Here is a 19,116-nt window from a genome sequence, read left to right on the forward strand (position 1 = left end):
AGCATCAAGGGTTGGAATTGGTTTTTAAATCACCAAAATGATTCCTGGCCACGGTTGCCGCTGCTGCTCACTGCTCCCCTCACCTGCCAGGAGGTGGAACAAGGGGATGGGTTAAATGCAGAGATTAAAGGCCTACTGAAACCCACTACTACCAACTACGCAGTCGGATAGTTTATATATCAATGATGAAATATTAACATTGGAACACATGCCAATACAGCCTTTTTAGTTTACTAAATTACAATTTTAAATTTCCCAGGAGTTTCGTCTTCGAAACGTCGTGTAATGATGACGTGTACGCAAGACGTCACAGGTTTTTAGGAAGTATGAGCGCTGCGCACACACGCAGCTAAAAGTAGTCTCCTTTAACGGCATAATTATACAGTTTTTTGGACATCTGTGTTGCTGAATCTTTTGCAATTTGTTCAATTAATAATGGAGAAGTCACAGTAGCAAGATGGAGTTGGAAAGCTTTAGCCTTTAGCCACATAAACACACGGTGATTTTATTGTTTAAAATTCCCGGAGGTGAAACTTTCCTATGGATCAGAGAGCGGTCAAGCCAACATGGATCCCTACCAAATGTCAACCAGCAGGTTTCGGTGAGAAAATTGTGGTTAAAAAGTCAGTTCTTACCGGAGAAAAGCTGAGCTTGTGCCGTCCATAGCTGCCGTCGACTCCCCTGAGACACTGCCCGTCAAGACACCTGTGCAGACACTTTCAACTATCAGGTATTATTTAACTCACTAAAACACTAGCAACACAATAGAAAGATAAGGGATTTCCCAGAATTATCCTAGTAAATGTGTCTAAAAATATCGGAATCCATCCCAATGCGATCGTGTTTTTTTTTTTTCTCTAGTCCTTCGCTATCAATATCCTCAAACACAAATCTTTCATCCTCGCTCAAATTAATGGGGACATTGTCGTTTTCTCGGTCCAAATAGCACTTTTTGTTGGGAGGCTCCCATTAAAAACAATGTGAATATGTGAGGGGCCATCACACGTGTGACGTCATCGTCTGCGACTTGCGGGAGAGGCAGGGCTTTTCTCTTAGCACCGAAAGTTGCGAACTTTATCGTGGATGTTCTCTACTAAATCGTTTCAGCAAAAATATGGCAATATCGTGAAATGATCAAGTATGACATATAGAATGGACCTGCTATCCCCGTTTAAATAAGAAAATCTCATTTCAGTAGGCCTTTAATTTCACCACACCTAGTGTGTGTGACTATCAGCGGTACTTTAACTTTAGCCATATTTACTCCCTCCCCCCAATCATTGTGGCGCCCCCTAAAACTGCCAGGGTTCACTTTCTGAAATGGTTGTTAAAAAAATTATTGAACTTTTTAATGATATTCTACTTTTGTTAAAATGTAATGGCTGTAATCATAATAATGACCAAAAAAAGTAAATGGATGTATTGACTTACATTGAGTATAATAAGCAATAATGATATGAATGAGTGGGGCTGCAGTGTGGATGCATTACTGGAGGGAGGGAAAGAGGGAGGGAGGGGCACCAGCCATCCACGGGGGGGCGGGAAGACTTGGAATCTCCGCCGCCTGTGAGCTTTCACTCCGCGGGAGAAAGCAAGCGAGCCAGCCGGCAGGCAGGAGGGGGTCCCGGGCCGACTGTCTACCGCCATGCGCCGGGCTGCTGTCAGTCTTTAGCAGGCAGCCGCTCTAAGGAGATGTGCGCAGGACGGAGGACATGTTCTTGTCACCATGTGAAGCGGCCTGAAGGACGAAGGACAGCGGCTCACTGGACCATCTCATCCCGCTGAAAGGTGTTCAGAGAGGGGGGCAGACCGCCTCCTCACTCCCCTCATCACTTTCCCCATGGCGTCTCCGCAACAGTCCAGGATTCAGTCTTACCTGGAGAAAAACAAAATTGGACCTTTATTCGAGGTGAGTAACTTCTGAGTGCACTATATTCATCTTGTGGTAGTTACTCTTATGTCACCGCTAATTGCTTATTGGCTGAAAAAACAACTAACTCCATTTGAAAAATCCTCGTCATCATCTCTGTTGAAAATGCGTCTGTGTGAACTTACTGTATGTGCACTTGTACTCAAGCAGGCTGGTGCCTTGCTCAAGAGCTTACTTTTACGAGCACCTGTACGACAGCCAAATTTAATTGCAAAATGCATTCAATATTGTTATCAATATTAGTAAATGTATTTCAGGTACATAGCTTCTTATACGTATATATACATAATGTATGTATATATATGTATGTATGTGTGTGTGTATATGTATGTGTCTGTATATATATGTATGTATGTATGTGTGTATATATATATTTGTATGTCTGTGTAAAAGTTTATATAAGTATGTGTGTGTATATATGTATGTGTGTATATATATATGGTGTATATATATATATGTATGTGCATATATGAATGTATATATACATATATATTTATGTATGTGTGTATATATGTATGTATGTGCATATATATACAGTATATATATGTGTGTGTATGTATATATATTGTATATATACATTATGTATGTATATATATATGTATATGTATGTACGTATACGTATGTATATATATGCATGTGTGTGTGTATATGTATGTCTATATAAATGTATGTATGTGTGTAAATGTGTATGTATGTGTACATATGTATGTTTGTATATACATATGTATATATGAATGTATATATATACATATATATTTCTGTATGTGTATATGTATGTATGTGCATATATATACAGTATAAATGTATGTGTGTATATATGTATATATACAGTATATATGTATGTATGTATATGTGTATGCATATACTGTATATATGTGTATGTATATGTGTGTGTATATATATATGTATATATATATACATGCACACATAATATAAATGTGTGTGTGTGTGTGTGTGTGTGTGTATATATATATATATATATATATATATATATATATATATATATATATATGTGTGTGTATATATATATATATACAGTGGGGCAAAAAAGTATTTAGTCAGCCACCGATTGTGCAAGTTCTCCCACTTAAAATGATGACAGAGGTCTGTAATTTTCATCATAGGTACACTTCAACTGTGAGAGACAGAATGTGAAAAAATTCCAGGAATTCACATTGTAGGAATTTTAAAGAATGTATTTGTAAATTATGGAGAAAAATAAGTATTTGGTCACTTCAAAGAAGGAAGATCTCTGGCTCTTACAGACCTGTAACTTCTTTAAGAAGCTCTTCTGTCCTCCACTCGTTACCTGTATTAATGGCACTTGTTTGAACTCGTTATCTGTATAAAAGACACCTGTCCACAGCCTCAAACCATCAGAATCCAAAATCCACTATGGCCAAGACCAAAGTGCTGTCGAAGGACACCAGGAGAAGTGTAGACCTGCACCAGACTGGGGAGAGTGAATCTACAATAGGCAAGCAGCTCGGTGTGAAAAAATCAACTGTGGGAGCAATTATCAGAAAATGGAAGACATACAAGACCACTGATAATCTCTCTCAATCTGGGGCTCCATGCAAGATCTCATCCCGTGGGGTCAAAATGATCATGAGAATGGTGTGCAAAAATCCCAGAACCACACGGGGGGACCTGGTGAATCACATGCAGAGAGCTGGGACCAAAGTAGCAAAGGTTACCATCAGTAACACACTACGCCGACAGGGAATCAAATCCTGCAGTGCCAGATGTGTCCCCCTGCTTAAGCCAGTGCATGTCCAGGCCCGTCTGAAGTTTGCCAGAGAGCACATGGATGATACAGCAGAGGATTGGGAGAATGTCATGTAGTCAGATGAAACCAAAATAGAACTTTTTGGTATAAACTCAACTTGTCGTGTTTGGAGGAAGAAGAATACTGAGTTGCATCCCATGAACACCATATCTACTGTGAAGCATGGGGGTGGGAACATCATGCTTTTGGGCTGTTTTTCGGCCAAGGGGACAGGACGATTGATCCGTGTTAAGGAAAGAATGAATGGGGCCATGTATCGTGAGATTTTGAGCCAAAACCTCCTTCCATCAGTGAGAGCTTTGAATGGTTGACCAAATACTTATTTTCCACCATGATTTACAAATACATTCTATATATATATATATATATATATATATATATATATATATATATATATACCCATTACCTCCCTGCTTGACCGCTGCTGCTCACTGCTCCCCTCACCTCTCAGGTGGTGATCGAGGATGATGGGTCAAATGCAGAGAAAAGCTTTGCCACACCTAGTGAGTGTGTGACAATCATTGGTACTTTAACTTTGACTTAATGTGTTTGTACAAACGTACATATATGTGTGTGTATATATATATATATGTATGTATGTATATGTATATAAACTTGTATAAGAAAAATAGCAATCCATTAAAATTGTATACATTATATAAACTATGTTATATTAATCATATTTGGGCCGTTTGACTGAAAATAATACATGTATTGTTTTGTTGGCCTTCTGGTCACGAGACTCTCACTCACGTGCATGCACAGTTTTATGAATATGACTAGCTGGATTTATTTGCTCGTATAAAATTTCCACACAAAAACATTAGGACCACTTGTGTGCCGACTCAGGAGTCCCACACTGCCTCTGCTTTTCTCTTTATGCTGCTTCAGGGACCGTTCTAGAGTTATTTACTCTTTTTTTTCGATCGTTGTGTGTTTTGATTTATTAAAAGTGATCAAACAGCTCCATCACGGTGACACACAAGCTGCAGCTGTGTGTGTGAAACCATCATCACACGACTCAAAGTGCTGACGTGACACTTTGCTGCATTTAGCTGGTAGCAGCACAACACAACACACAATACACACTACAGGAAGCGCATGCTAAGCAGATGTGAGAGGAGGGTGTTTTCAGCACCATGGACAGACACACACCCACACCCTGATGTTCATTTAATACTCATTACACACACACACACACATTAGCCCAGTGTTTGTTTTTCCCCCCTCCATCTTCATCGTCCACCTGTCCAACTTCTATCATTTATTTTAATCGTAAATGTGACGCAGGACATCCTTATAGTCAACTGTGAATACAAAGAGTGCACTTCCTGCCTGCAACCAGCAGAGGCACTGTAGAGTCTGCCTAAAATGGCCCACGGTGAGTTTTGTTTTATACTGTAGCCTTTAAAGGCCTACTGAAACCCACTACTACCGACCACGCAGTCTGATAGTTTATATATCATTGATGAAATATTAACCTTGCAACACATGCCAACACGGCCTTTTTAGTTTACTGAATTGCAATTTAAAATTTCCCGCGAGTTTCTTGTTGAAAACGTCGCGGAATGATGACGCGTACGCATGACGTCACAGACTGTAAGGAAATATTAGCGTTGCACCAAACACGGCTAAAAGTCGTGTCTGTTCATGGCGTAATTACACAGTATTTTGGACATCTGTGTTGCTGAATCTTTTGCAACTTGATCATTTAATAATGGAGACTATAAAGAACAATACTGTTGGTGGAAGGTGGTGGATTGCAGCTGTCTTTAGCACCGAGACACAGCCGGTGTTTCTTTGTTTGTTGTGAAGCTTTAACACAGAGCGGTCTAGCGAACATGTTTCTCTACATCAACCAGCAAGTTTTTGGATGGGGAAATTGTGATATATATCTTACCAGAGAAATCAATGGATTATTCGTCGTCCTGCAGCAGCTGCTGAAAAGGCAGCTGTGAGCTTGGCTCCTCGGCTTCTCTCTGAGACACTTCGTGTTCACCGCAGCCATCCGACCTCGAGGTATGTTGTTACAATCTTTTAAAATCTCACTAAAACACTATTAAAACAATAAGCAGATAAGGGATCTTCCAGAATTATCCTAGTAAATGTCTCTAATTACATCTGAAACGCTCACACTGCCGCCACCCGGAGCCGTCGCTTTTTTATTTATTTATTTATTTTTTTTTCTAGTCCTTTACTATCAATATCCTAATTGACGAATCTTTCATCTTCGCTCAAATTAATGGGGAAATTTCCGCTTTCTCGGTCCGAATTGCTCTTACTGCTGGTGGCTCCCATTAAAAACAATGTGAATATGTGTGGAGCCCTGCAACTCGTGACGTCAAGCGCACATAATTCCGGTAAAGGCAAGGCATTTCTGTTAGCAACTAAAAGTTGCGAACTTTATCGTGGATGTTCTCTACTAAATCCTTTCAGCAAAAATATGGCAATATCGCGAAATGTTTAAGTATGACACATAGAATGGACCTGCTATTCCCGTTTGAATAAGAAAATCTCATTTCAGTAGGCCTTTAACAGGGAAAACAACCAATTAAGTACCGCACGCCTGTATCGATTGGGGACATCTCTACGCTGCTGATCCGCCTCCGCTTGAGATGGTCTCCTGTGGACGGGACTCTCGCTGCTGTCTTGGATCCGCTTTGAACTGAACTCTCGCGGCTGTGTTGGAGCCACTATGGATTGAACTTTCACAGTATCATGTTAGACCCGCTCGACATCCATTGCTTTCGGTCCCCTAGAGGGGGGGGGGTTGCCCACATATGAGGTCCTCTCCAAGGTTTCTCATAGTCAGCATTGTCACTGGCGTCCCACTGGATGTGAATTCTCCCTGCCCAGTGGGTGTGAGTTTTCTTTGCCCTTTTGTGGGTTCTTCCGAGGATGTTGTAGTCGTAATGATTTGTGCAGTCCTTTGAGACATTTGTGATTTGGGGCTATATAAATAAACATTGATTGATTGATTGATTGATGAAGTATTGTTTTTCCATTTAAAAGGAGAATTCAATTTAAAAATGTCAGTCAATCAACCAACATTGGAAAATATTCAATCAAACTTAATTTATAGAGCGCTTGCCACCTCATCGCAGGGCCAACTAATTACATAAAAGTATAGTATGAATGACTTAAATTAAAATTAATAAATAATACTATGTAAAGCCACATCAGATAGGTGTGTCTTAATAAGCTTGCTCTTAAAAACATAACTTTCTGTGCATTCCTGAGGTCGTATGGCAAGCTGGGGGCCATAATGGTGGGAAGATGCTATCCCCTGTGACTCCGGCTTTTTTTACGCCGCACACCAAATCTGATTTTTTTTGGCCACCAAGTGACACAGATCTGATTATTTTTTGCCAGTGTAAACGCTCCAAAGTGCTTTAGAGCTGATTTTTAGCATCAGATCCAGGCCACATCAGGAGTTAGTATAAATCCTATTGGAATCTGATCTTTTTAAATGTGATTTGAGTCCAAACGCAATGTCACCCAAATGTAACTTTTTCGTTAGCTTTGGGCGAGCTACGCCAGCGGAAAATGATACGTTATCACAGCATCCAGTTTCGGTTAGAAAAGTATATTTAAGACTACCAACTTTTCGGTGCATCACTTGTCAATAGTGCACAAATAATAGACTATATGTAACATTTATTTTGTTTGGTAGTAGTAACGACTACCTTTGTTTTCACTCTATCGAAGTGCGTGTGTCGGGGCCACATTGGGGCCACGTTGGGTCCTGTGCGTGTTTACATTGGAGTCTGATAAAAATCACATTTTACTTGCAGGGTAAACAGTCAGCTGTAAAAAATCAGATCTAAAAAAAAAAATCTGATTTGGGCCACTTTGGCCTGCAGTGTAAACTTAATCTTTGTGTCCTGACTTTTGGAATAATCAGGAGACGAAACCCGCAGGATATCAGGGTCCGCGAAGGTTTATGAGGTCAACGCAAATCTGAAAGATGCTAGAGATGGGAATCTTTGGGCAGCTCATGATTCGATTACAATTCAGGAGCTACGATTAGACAAAAAATGTATTATTGATGCACATTTAATTTAGGTATGTTGATGGAGTTTTACATTTTGTTTTGTTTATTACTTGCAACTCTTAAAAACTGTGAATTTGTTATAAGAAAGAGTTAAATTAATTTCCATCACATTTATTAAATTACCGTTAATGCAAATGTGTGCAAATCTGGAACATAAGTGCCGTATAATAAAAGAGCAAGTTGGATTTCTTGGTGAGGTCTCGCTGCAGTCAGCCAAAAATTATAACTGTCAGCATTACTTAATTTACAATGAATAAATCGATTATTGACGTTTACTAAGGGATTTTATAATCGTCCATGTCCGAATTGCGATGCGTCTAAAAATGCATTTCCCCCACCTCTACCCAACACCATAACAAACCATAAGATTAACCCTAAAATCAACCCTGAAGCACACAATTAATTGACCTATAACAAATTACAAAGTTGGGTATCATCATTTTTGGAAATGTTTTATCGAGATTTTACCAACAGGAAGCTTGCACTTTGTTTAGGTTCAAACACTGATGACATCTATTAAACAAGACAAAAGGCAAGGAATCAAACAGAGACAGAACTCAATTCGGACTCAGATCTGAGGAGAGACATGGCCTCTGTACTTTCTGTACAGTCCTGCACCCCACTCTGACAAAAAAAGTTTACATCTTATTTTATTTAGATATTCAATGATTACGCAACAACACGTCACAACAGAAATGGGGATTATGTAAACAGTTATTGTTTTCGGTCACATTGAAGACAAAAGAAGAAGATGCCTCAGGCTTGGGCTCGTCCTGGATTCAGCTTCGGCAGGTGTTTGAGGACAATAGATAACTCCTCCCGTCTCATTCCAACGTACACAGCGGAATTTTACAAGACTTTGCTTGGTGCAACAAAGACATCTCTCATCTGTTCACTGGAAACTCAGAGTGGAAAGTTTTTTGATAATTTATACACAATTTTTCTAATACACTGGAATTGCATTATTGCATTGGTTCCTACACAGAGCCCTGTGGAACTCCGTGACTCTGCTTATACGGGGTGTTTTCAATCAAATATTTTGCTGCGTAGTAAACACAAGTAAGACCTCCAGATCTCTGCTTTGTCGAGCAGGGTCTGCAGGGTCTTCACAGGCTTTCTCTATTTTTTCTATGTGCGCTCTCTCGCTGCGATAAGAAGGCCATCAGGCAACATCATCGCAAAAAGAGCCGAGTGTATTCATTGTGGTTTGTGTATGTGTTTGTCTGTTTTATAGTTAATAAGATGAACGATGCCAATTAGCAGTAAACTGAGAATGATTTAGATGAGAAAGCCCTGCTCTCTTCCTAGTATTGATGTTAGGACTTTGTGCGTAAATCACTTTGCCTGTAGATTTATTTTAGGGCCTGATTAAGTTCTTTTTTTTAACAGTTTCTTTAAGTCTGGTTGACACTTTAAAAAATATGCAGGGAATTATTAGAAGTTTTATTTTCGTCTAATAAGAATGTACTTAATGCATACATATTTGGTTCTATCACATTATTGTTTATAATCCCCATGTCGTTGTACTGTTGTCCTCAGCAAGAGGTCATAATAGTTAGCTCTAAAACTGTGAATACATGTTAAATTAAAGGGAAGGGTGAACATTATTTTTTCATCCGTTATGTCCTTTAACTATGCCACCCATCCATCCATCCATCCATTTTTAACCGCAGATTAATGAAAATAAACATAACATTTTCATCAGGCGATATCATGGTCAGCTATATTTATTAGGACCCGTCTTCGTCTACATGGCTGTGTTGATTACAATAATAATCCACGAACAATAGTAAGTTTTATATTTTTTGATAATTTTGGACAAAAAGTTTAAATACTCCTATGATTATATGTTTAGGATATTTTTTTTTAAATAACAGTGACTTTAATTCAAGCGTTTTATTGAGGTTAAGGGGACAGCTAACAAGTTGCTACCTAGTAACTCGGACAAACCGACTCAGCGAGAAAGTATGTCAAGTACGTCATACAAAACTAATGCAATATAATTTGAGAACTTAATGATACTTGAGGGGCCGATTAAATGTTTGTAATAATTCTGTATGTATGACCTACACTTTTTTTTATGGTCACGTTCCCTGATACTCATACTGCATGTTTGGTATCAATTTGAAACCAGTTCAATACAGGTTCACATATTGTCGATACCGATACTTTAAAATGCTTATAATTTTGCCTTTAGTGTGTTAATCATAATCATTGAGTTTATTTAGAACATGAACACACTTACAATATGATATTATGGTGATTATGACGCAAAGATTTTAAGCACTCATATAGCTTGCCAACAAACTTATTCGCAAATCATTTATCAGTGTTCATAACAAAACAATGTCAACAATATTCACCCTTTGCCTTTTATTGCTTACAATATTCAGGGTGAAGTAAAATTGCAAAAAAAAAAATCTAACTAGATTTAATCATCTCAACAATGTAGTGTTGTCCCGATACCAATATCTTGGTACCGGTACTGCTACCGGCACCACAATGTATTCGTAAATAAAGGGGACCTCAAAAAATTGTATGAATAGCTTTATTTTAACAAAAAATCTTTTGGTACATTAAACATATGTTTCTTATTGCAAGTTTGTCCTTAAATAAAATAGTGAACATACGAGACAACTTGACCTTCACTAATAAATAAGCAAACAAAGGCTCCTAATTTAATCTGCTGACATATGCAGTAACATATTGTTATTTTCCCTTCTATTATTTTGTCAAAATTATTAAGGACATGGTGGTAGAAAATACATTATCAATCTGCTTGTTCATTTACTGTTAATATCTGCTTACTTTTTCTTTTAACATGTTCTATCTACACTTGTTAAAATGAAATTGTTTATTCTTTTGTTGTTTGATACTTTACATTAGTTTTGGATGATACCACAAATTTGGGTATCAATCTGATACCAAGTAGTTACAGGATCATACATTGGTCATATTCAAAGTCTTCATGTGTCCAGGGACGTATTTCCTGAGTTTATAAACATAATATACATTATTTCAAAACAAAAAAAGATGTTGTGATGCCAAAAAATATTGATTTAATCATTGTAGTATCGACTACATAAGCTCCTGTAATTGGTATCATTACATTGAATGTTCGGTGTAGAGCCACCAATGGCGTTTGTTTACATTGTGACGCCGGTGAGCTACGGTGTGTAGTGAAGCATGTCTAGCTATTCCTGGTCCTGCACGGATGATACTTGTGAAAAACTTAACTTTATTTGTCACCATGAAGGCGAGGATTAGTGATTTAGAAGTAGCTAAAACACTGCCAACCATGGCTGGACTTTAGCCACTAGCTAGCTAGCCATGTCTTAAAGCACCTCTTCATGATGGTGTTTCAATGTTATAATGTCACCTTTATCGTTAGTTTTTAAGCCAAAGTGCGCATGTTCTCCCTTTTCTGTCTATACACCTTGTCTGCTTGTAAGTACTCCGTGTGTGCGCGTGCTGCGGAACATGCTCGTCTGCCCGTAATCCAGAAATGACATGACGTGACGACGACGACGGGTAGAGGACGGTGTAGTACCGAATATGATTCATTAGTATTGTGGTACTATACTAATACCCGTATACCGTACAACCCTACAATGTAGCAATATGAACAACACAACCAAAAATTGAAATATATTCAGTAGGGCTGCGAATCTTTGGGTGTCCCACAATTCGATTCAAAATCGATTTTTTTTTTTCAATTCAACACGATTCTCGATTCAAAAACGATTTTTTTCCCAATTTAAAAAGGTTCTCTATTCATTCAATACATAGGATTTCAGCAGGATCTACCCCAGTCTGCTGACATGCAAGCAGAGTAGTAGATTTTTGTAAAAAGCTTTTATAATTGTAAAGGACAGTGTTTTATCAACTGATTGCAATAATGTAAATTTGTTTTAACTATTAAGCGAACCAAAAATATGACTTATTTTATCTTTGTGAAAATATTGGACACAGTGTGTTGTCAAACTTATGAGATGCGATGCAAGTGTAAGCCACTGTGACACTATTGTTCTTTTTTTTTTTTATTTATAAATGTCTAATGATAATGTCAATGAGGGGTTTTTAATCACTGCTATGCTGAAATTATAACTAATATTGATACTGTTGTTGATAATCATTTTTGTTTCACTACTTTTGGTTTGTTCTGTGTCGTGTTTGTGTCTTCTCTCAATTGCTCTGTTTATTGCAGTTCTGAGTGTTGCTGGGTCAGGTTTGGTTTTGGAATTGGATTGCATTGTTATGGTGCTGCTGTGTATTGTTTTGTTCGATTGATTAAAAAAACAACTAAAAAAACTAAAATAAAAAAATCGATTAAAAATAAAAGAGAATCGATTCTGAATCACACAACGTGACAATTGCGATTCAAATTCGAATCGATTTTTTTCCTACACCCCTAATATTCTGTATGGCTTGGACATTACTGACGTCAATTCTGGCTCACGCCCCGCCCATTAAATATGCCTTGTGGCCAAGCTGCCAGTGTTCTTAATGAGTACTAAGCGCATTTTGGAATTTCTGAAAGAAAAAAAGCCCTATGCTTTTGTTATTTTCGGCTGTACGAATCCTTCAAATTGCAAAAAGGATAAACGTTTCTTCACAGTTCCTCGTGAGGTAATTAACAAGGTAGGAAAATGGGTTATACTTGTACAGCGCTTTTCTACCTTTTTTATTTTTTTTAACTGAAAGCGCTTTGACACTATATCCACATTCACCCATTCACACACACATTCACACACTGATGGCGGGAGCTGCCATGCAAGTCGCTAACCAGGAGCCATCAGGAGCAAGATTGTGTCTTGCTCAAGGACACAACAGACATGACTAGGATGGTAGAAGGTGGGGATTGAACCAGGAACCCTCAGGTTGCTGGCACAGCCACTCTCCCAACGGCGCCACACCTCAAGATTTTATGAAGCCACGATAAAAAGCAGCTCACACTCCAAGCCAAGTGAGCAGAGTCGAAGAATGCATGAGTTTGCAGATACCACTTCATTAAAGGTTTGTTTGACGTATTTTTAACGTTTATTATTTCCCATTTAAGTATTATCTTGACATTTTTTGTATTTTCTAAACACGTTTGCTACAAGTGTTTCGAAAAGCACAAACTTGGTGTATCTAAATAAATGAAAGCAAATATCAGAATCAGAAATACTTTATTAATTCCAGAGGGGAAATTACAATTGAGCAAAACGTAAAATACTTAAGCATTTACCAAAGGCAATAATCATAAATGAAGCTTCCAGCACATACACAATGCTGACATATATAGTTACATTTTGATAAAGACAGGGAAAAACACACTACCCGTCAACGGCAACAGCAGCATCAGGAGACCTGAAGATTAATCCTTAAATGCAACCTTGCTTGAGCAAAAAACAGTGCATACTTATCCGAGATAGGTTTTATACCAATTTCCTTGACCCAGTCACACAGAAAGAAGTTGTAGACCTCCATGCTTTTCCAAGTTTGTATCTGTTTTGTCGTGTAGAATGGTAACTGGAGCACAATAGTTCGATATGTCTGAGAACGCGACCGATGTATAATCCTGGGGATTATTATAGGGCTCTTTGCCATTGCATAGTTAGATTTTTTGCTCGTATCTGCTTTCTGCAGGAAGATTTAGGCTTCCTTTGTACTCAGTTTGCGCACTGCTTGCTGTACAACAGCTATTTTCACTTCGTTGACCACCACTGGTTTTCACTTCCGAGAAGAAGTCACATGACTGAATACAAGCGATAGAACCAATATGTATGTATTGATACTATCGATATTTAGATCGATGTACCACATTTGTAAAGCTGGCCCATCTTATTATTGCAATTATTAAGATAAAACCTGTTTTTTTCTCCAAAAATACATTTTTTGACTAGTGACATCATCCAGCTCCCACATCTTGTAATAATCTCCAAAAACTTGTTGTAAATGTTGGTTCTGTGTCAATCAATCAATCAAAGTTTACTTATGTAGCCCTTAATCACAAATGTTTCAAAGGGCTGCACAAGCCACAACGACATCCTTGGCTCAGATCACACATCAGGGCAAGAAAAAACTCAACCCAATGGGAACAACGACAAACCTTTGAAGGGACCCCACCCTCTTTTGTTTAATTGTTTTCCTGTAAAAAGTTAAGGTGGTATTATTATTAAATAGGTGTTGGTGTCGAGCAGGACGGATAATCAGCAATTCCCTTTTCTTTGCGTTAAGATGAAAAAAGTTGCTGGACGTCTATTGTTTAATTTATTTAGACAGGCCCCGAGGTTACTACAATCTGGCGTGTTGGTCAGGTATAGGGGCATGTATAGTTGGGTGTCATCAGCATAACAGTGAAAGCTAACATCGTATTTGCGTATGATGTCACCTAGCGGCAGCATGTGGATGCTGAAGAGTGCAGGGCCAAGGACCGAACCCTGGGGAACTCCGCACGTTACCTTAATGTACTCTGTGGTCACGTTGTTATGGGAGACGCACTGTATCCTGTCAGTAAGATTGAACTTAAACCAAGAAAAGGCTAAGTCTACCATACCAATGCGGGTTTTGATACGTTCTAATAGAATGTTAATATCAACAGTATCGAAAGCAGTGCTAAGATTAAGTATCAGCAACATGGATAACGCATCAGCATCCATAGTTAGCAATATATCATTAGTCATTTTTGCGAGGACTGTCTCCGTAGAGTGATTTGCCCTGAAACCGGACTGAAAGGGTTCACAGAGATTGTTAGATGCTTAGTGTTCATTTTGCTGCTGTGCAACAATATTTTTCAAGGATTTTTGAGATAATGGAAAGTGGGACATTAGCCGAAGTTTACAATGAGGTCAGGATCGGGGTTAGGTCTTTTAAACAGAGGGTGAATGACCGCTTTTTTGAATGCTAGGGAACAGGAAAGTGATAAGTTAATATTTAGCACTGAAGGTTCTAATATTAATAAGTTTCCCATGTAGTTGGTCGAGTAAACATGTTGTTTGTTTTGTCCCATTTACAAGTCGCAAGAGTTCCCCTAATGTTATTCTTTCAAACAGAGAGATATTATTTTGGAGGGCAATATCCGTCGTACATACGTTCGTTCCTCCGTTAATAGAACCCAGTTGGAGCTGGGATGGGTTATCTTTAATCTCCTTTCTAATCAGTTAAATTTTCTTAGTAAAAAAAATCATACTGTACTAAACAAATATTTAGGATAGTTTTTATTGAGGCGGATGAGATTGGAGTAGTAATTAGTTTTAGCTAAAGTAAGTGGGTGCTTATAAGATATTAAATTGTCAATCCATGCTTGATGGAAATCCTCAAGTTTAGTCACACGCTATTTGCGTTCCAGCTTTCTACATGATAGTTTAAGAGGTCTGGTTTCTTCTGTAAATCAGGGGGTAAATTAGGGGCCTTTTTTGTCTTTAGCTGTGCTATACCATCAATGGCGTTGCGCAGGGCATAGTTAACGTTGTTAGTGAGGTTATCGATAGAGCCCACATCATTTTGGAATGGTGCCATTACCAAAGGCAGTAGGCCATCAAGAATCATATTTGTGACCACATTAATGTTGCGGATGCTAAAGCATTGGTTATTAGTAGCTTGTTGACAATGAGTCAGAACTTAAAATGTTATCAGGTAATGATCGGACATTACTTTAGTGTATGGGCGTGTCAAACCTTTGAAAGTGGTGATACTCCAGACAAGGACTAGGTCGATCGTATAACCATTGCGATACGTTTGTTCATTTATTATTTATATTAAGACCACAGCTATTAATTATAGTTTCGAGCACCATCCACGGAGGGTCTGACGGGGTATTCTTATTGATATTAAAATCCCATATTATAATTATGTTATCTGTGTGCATCACTAGATCACTGAAAATTCAGAAAATTCGCTGATAAAGTCGGAGTGGGCCCAGGGGTGGCGATAGATAACGATATAGAGAGGAACGGTTGTGACAGATCTCATAGTAAGCACCTCAAATGATTTATGTTTATTACTTAGGTTAGGACTAAGGTTAAGGTTTTCATTATATATTCGTGCGACCCCTTCACCCTTTTTAAGTGGACGGGCAATATGTGTACCCGTATAGTTTGGAGGAGATGCCTCGTTAAGCGGTAAAAATTAATCTAGCTTTAGCCAAGTTTCACTCAGACAAATGACGTTAAAATTGTTGTCTCTAATGCTCTCATTTACTAATGATGGGAGATAATGTTCTGATGTTTAAAATAGTGGGCTGTGTTGAGGCATTTTTGTTAATGGTATCTGTAAGTTTGATAATAATAACGTTACGTTTATTTCGTTTAGTGCGCCTTAAATAATTTCGATCACATCTAGGAATTGATATGATGGTGATCTTGAGATTATTTGCTTCGAGCTGCGATAGATTTAACGCATCATAATTTGCCACCTCAATAGAATGCATGTTCTCCTCTGGCACAGTCACTACAGAAAAGGATTATGTGAGTTATGTATTATTCCACGAGAAAAGCTGGTTATTATACCACAAGCCTGGCGCTGGTTAGATCTAGCTTAACTGACTCCTCACCTGGACTAACAGACACTGTAATTGTGTCCGAGCTTGCGTGTAGTTAGTCAAGCTTTACTCAGATAGTAGTTTATATTTCTGGTAAGAGTGATGGCGTCTTCCCGGTTAGGGTGAAGGTTGTCCCTCTTCAGCAAGCCCGGTATGCCCCATTAAAAAGGGACAATTATCTACCTTAGTCCCTGTTCTCTACAAAAGCTAGCCAGCGACTTGTTAAGCGAGACTAATCTGCTATACCTCTCATCATTGACTCTTGCAGGTCTGTGTTACAAATTTTTGTTGTGCAACTATGATATTTGTATTTTTATCAACGTGTTATTAATTATAACCAGCTCCTTCCACGTGGTCAAAATCTCCCCAAACTCGTTCCAAACGTTTATGCTACATTTCTGCCGGTTTGTGCTGCAAAACGCTTTCGTGTACCGATGTGGATCGGAGCCAGGTATCGATAGATATGTCACTATCCATCCACACATCATTATGAATGTGAATAATATTAAAACACTAAAACATTAAAACACTGTTAAAACTGTAATATTTGACAATACACTTTTGGTACACACAAGCACAAACCTAGCACCAACTAATAGGACACATTTTAGGAGATTTTGACAACGTGGGGGAGCTCGATGATGTCACTAGTCTGAAAATGTACTTTAGAATAACTTGAAAACTGTAATGGCTCAAACAAAAATGTTTACAGCACAAATGACTGGCAGTCTTATTTTTATATTTGCAATGGTAAGGGGGGCCATCTTCACATAGGTAGATCTGCCAGCACCTATTGTCTATCATTCTACAATTGCATGCAAATATTTTATTGCTGCATATGTTTTCATGCTGTTGTTTTTAATTAACATGTAACAGCCCTAGTTTAATGCCGGTGGCGTTTCAGTCCAAGTAGTTATTTTCCCCCACTTTTGCTGGATAAAATTTGGTCCTGGGGTAGGTTGTATCACTTTTTTTCGTAGGTGTGGGTCTGACAGCGACGCTAAAGAGTCATTACAAGCAGTCAAGGCAGCTGAGCACACAGCCGGAGGCCAGATGCATCATGGGAGAGTTTAGAGCGAGGATGGCGAAAGAGAGCCGGTCTAATCCGAGGAAGGCTACCAGTGGGACAGGAGGAGGTGATTTGTGGGAAACAGCCAGAGAGGACGGCGGCTGCATGCTAATACTTTTACGAATGACCTCAACACACCGACTGCTACGCAAACAAGGACCTATATTTGGTTTGTGTATATTTGACTATAGAGATATTTACTGCACTGTGATTCACAGGGTAAAGCTGTGACCATCATAAATGTTCAAAAGGTAACCTTTTTTGCAAAAAGCTAAAGCCAGTCCCAGCCTATTGCTTATATATCACCATAAGTGCTGTGTATGATAAATTACATTATTGTTGTATTTAAAAAAAAAAAAGGTTAAATTAGAATAACGGTCAGAAAAACAGTATTATTGGTGTTTTTGTGGTGCTTGCGTTGTAGTTTTATTACCCTCGCATGAATCTGAAAGGTATCACATTTTTCTTCTTCTAACGACCTTTCATCGTTTTTCCCCTCCACAAACGTCTTCATTGAAGTGCGTCTCAGATTAAAAAATGGCTGCTCTGACAAGCATCTATCATCCGGTGCGAATGAAAAGATTTGTCGTCTCCCTTTAAATAACCAACACGACCTGTCGCGATGTCGCTGCAATGACAAACAACAGGTAAAGAGACAATATAGTGGTGGCGGGAACGCTGATATCAGTTCTGTAAGCTGCGTTCATTTTTTCACACAAGGACGAGTCATGATGAGAGCATGTCTGCGTTTTATGGCTCTAGACTTTGTGCGCTCGTGACAAGAATAGAAATCAATCATTTCTATCAATCAAGAGGGCTACATAAAAGACAAGTGAACCACTACTACACTGCCAATGTTGAAGGGAGACTAACCTAATTGGGAGTTGTGAATAGAGCATTAAAAGTGGACATTTTCCCCCAATCCAACTGCATGTAAGTGAGCTCTGTGAACCACTACACTACCAGTGACCAATGTAGACTACACCCTGGACTGGGAGGATTGAGTGGCAGTACTCCCACGCCAGCTGTGTGAACCATTACACAACCAATGGCAAAGGTAGACCAGTGCAACTGCAATTTTTGGTGTTGGGTAAGTAAATAATAGTAGTTTAGGTGCTCCAAAAAATTCATTAACATCTGAATTGCAATTCTCATTATTCCGATTCCAAATTGATTCCTAATGTTTAAAAATGTATTTTATTTTTTTGACAAAACAATTTTAATATATTTTTCTAAACATTGTATCTATTTTTAAAAACATTGTATCTATTGTAAAAAAATGTTTTTAGGCCATCTCCCTGCTTACTATCCATGCATGTACGTCATATGTCAGCAACCAAAAAGTTCTGTAAGTTGTAACCTGTTTTGAAAAGGTTTCATTACAATTATAATACCAAATAATATATATTACGAGAATCTCTTTGAATCTAGAATCGATTTTGAATTGAATCCTCACTCTGATCGCAAGGGAGCCCAAAGATTCCCATTTCTCGAGAGTAGTGTGGTAAACACTGAACCGTTACACTACCCACGGGAAAGGTACACCAGTGCTACTTCAATTTGTCTCGTAGTAAATAAATGAGGGTAAATAAACAAGAACACAGTTTGGTTAAGACTGTAGACTACAACTTGGATTGATTAGGGCATTGAATCACTCCCATGGTTGCTGTCTTAAAGTCTGCTATGTGAACCACTGCACTACCAATAGTAGGTACAGTAGTTTAGTAGACCACGTCCAACTCTGGGTAGT

The 19,116-nt window shown here is 38.5% G+C and overlaps 1 protein-coding gene across 1 annotated transcript in view; it reads left to right on the top strand.

Moving 5' to 3' along the window:
* Positions 1–1,595: 1,595 nt before the first annotated feature.
* lg15h8orf34 (linkage group 15 C8orf34 homolog) overlaps positions 1,596–19,116 on the top strand; it is a 99,462-nt gene continuing 81,941 nt past the window's right edge. The window contains exon 1 of the mRNA XM_061921854.1: positions 1,596–1,909. Coding sequence (XP_061777838.1) covers positions 1,841–1,909 — 69 coding nt within the window. The 5' untranslated portion in view covers positions 1,596–1,840. The remainder of the gene's footprint in view (positions 1,910–19,116) is intronic.

Source organism: Nerophis ophidion, linkage group LG15 (genome assembly GCF_033978795.1).
Source record: "Nerophis ophidion isolate RoL-2023_Sa linkage group LG15, RoL_Noph_v1.0, whole genome shotgun sequence".
Taxonomy (NCBI): Eukaryota; Metazoa; Chordata; class Actinopteri; order Syngnathiformes; family Syngnathidae; genus Nerophis; species Nerophis ophidion.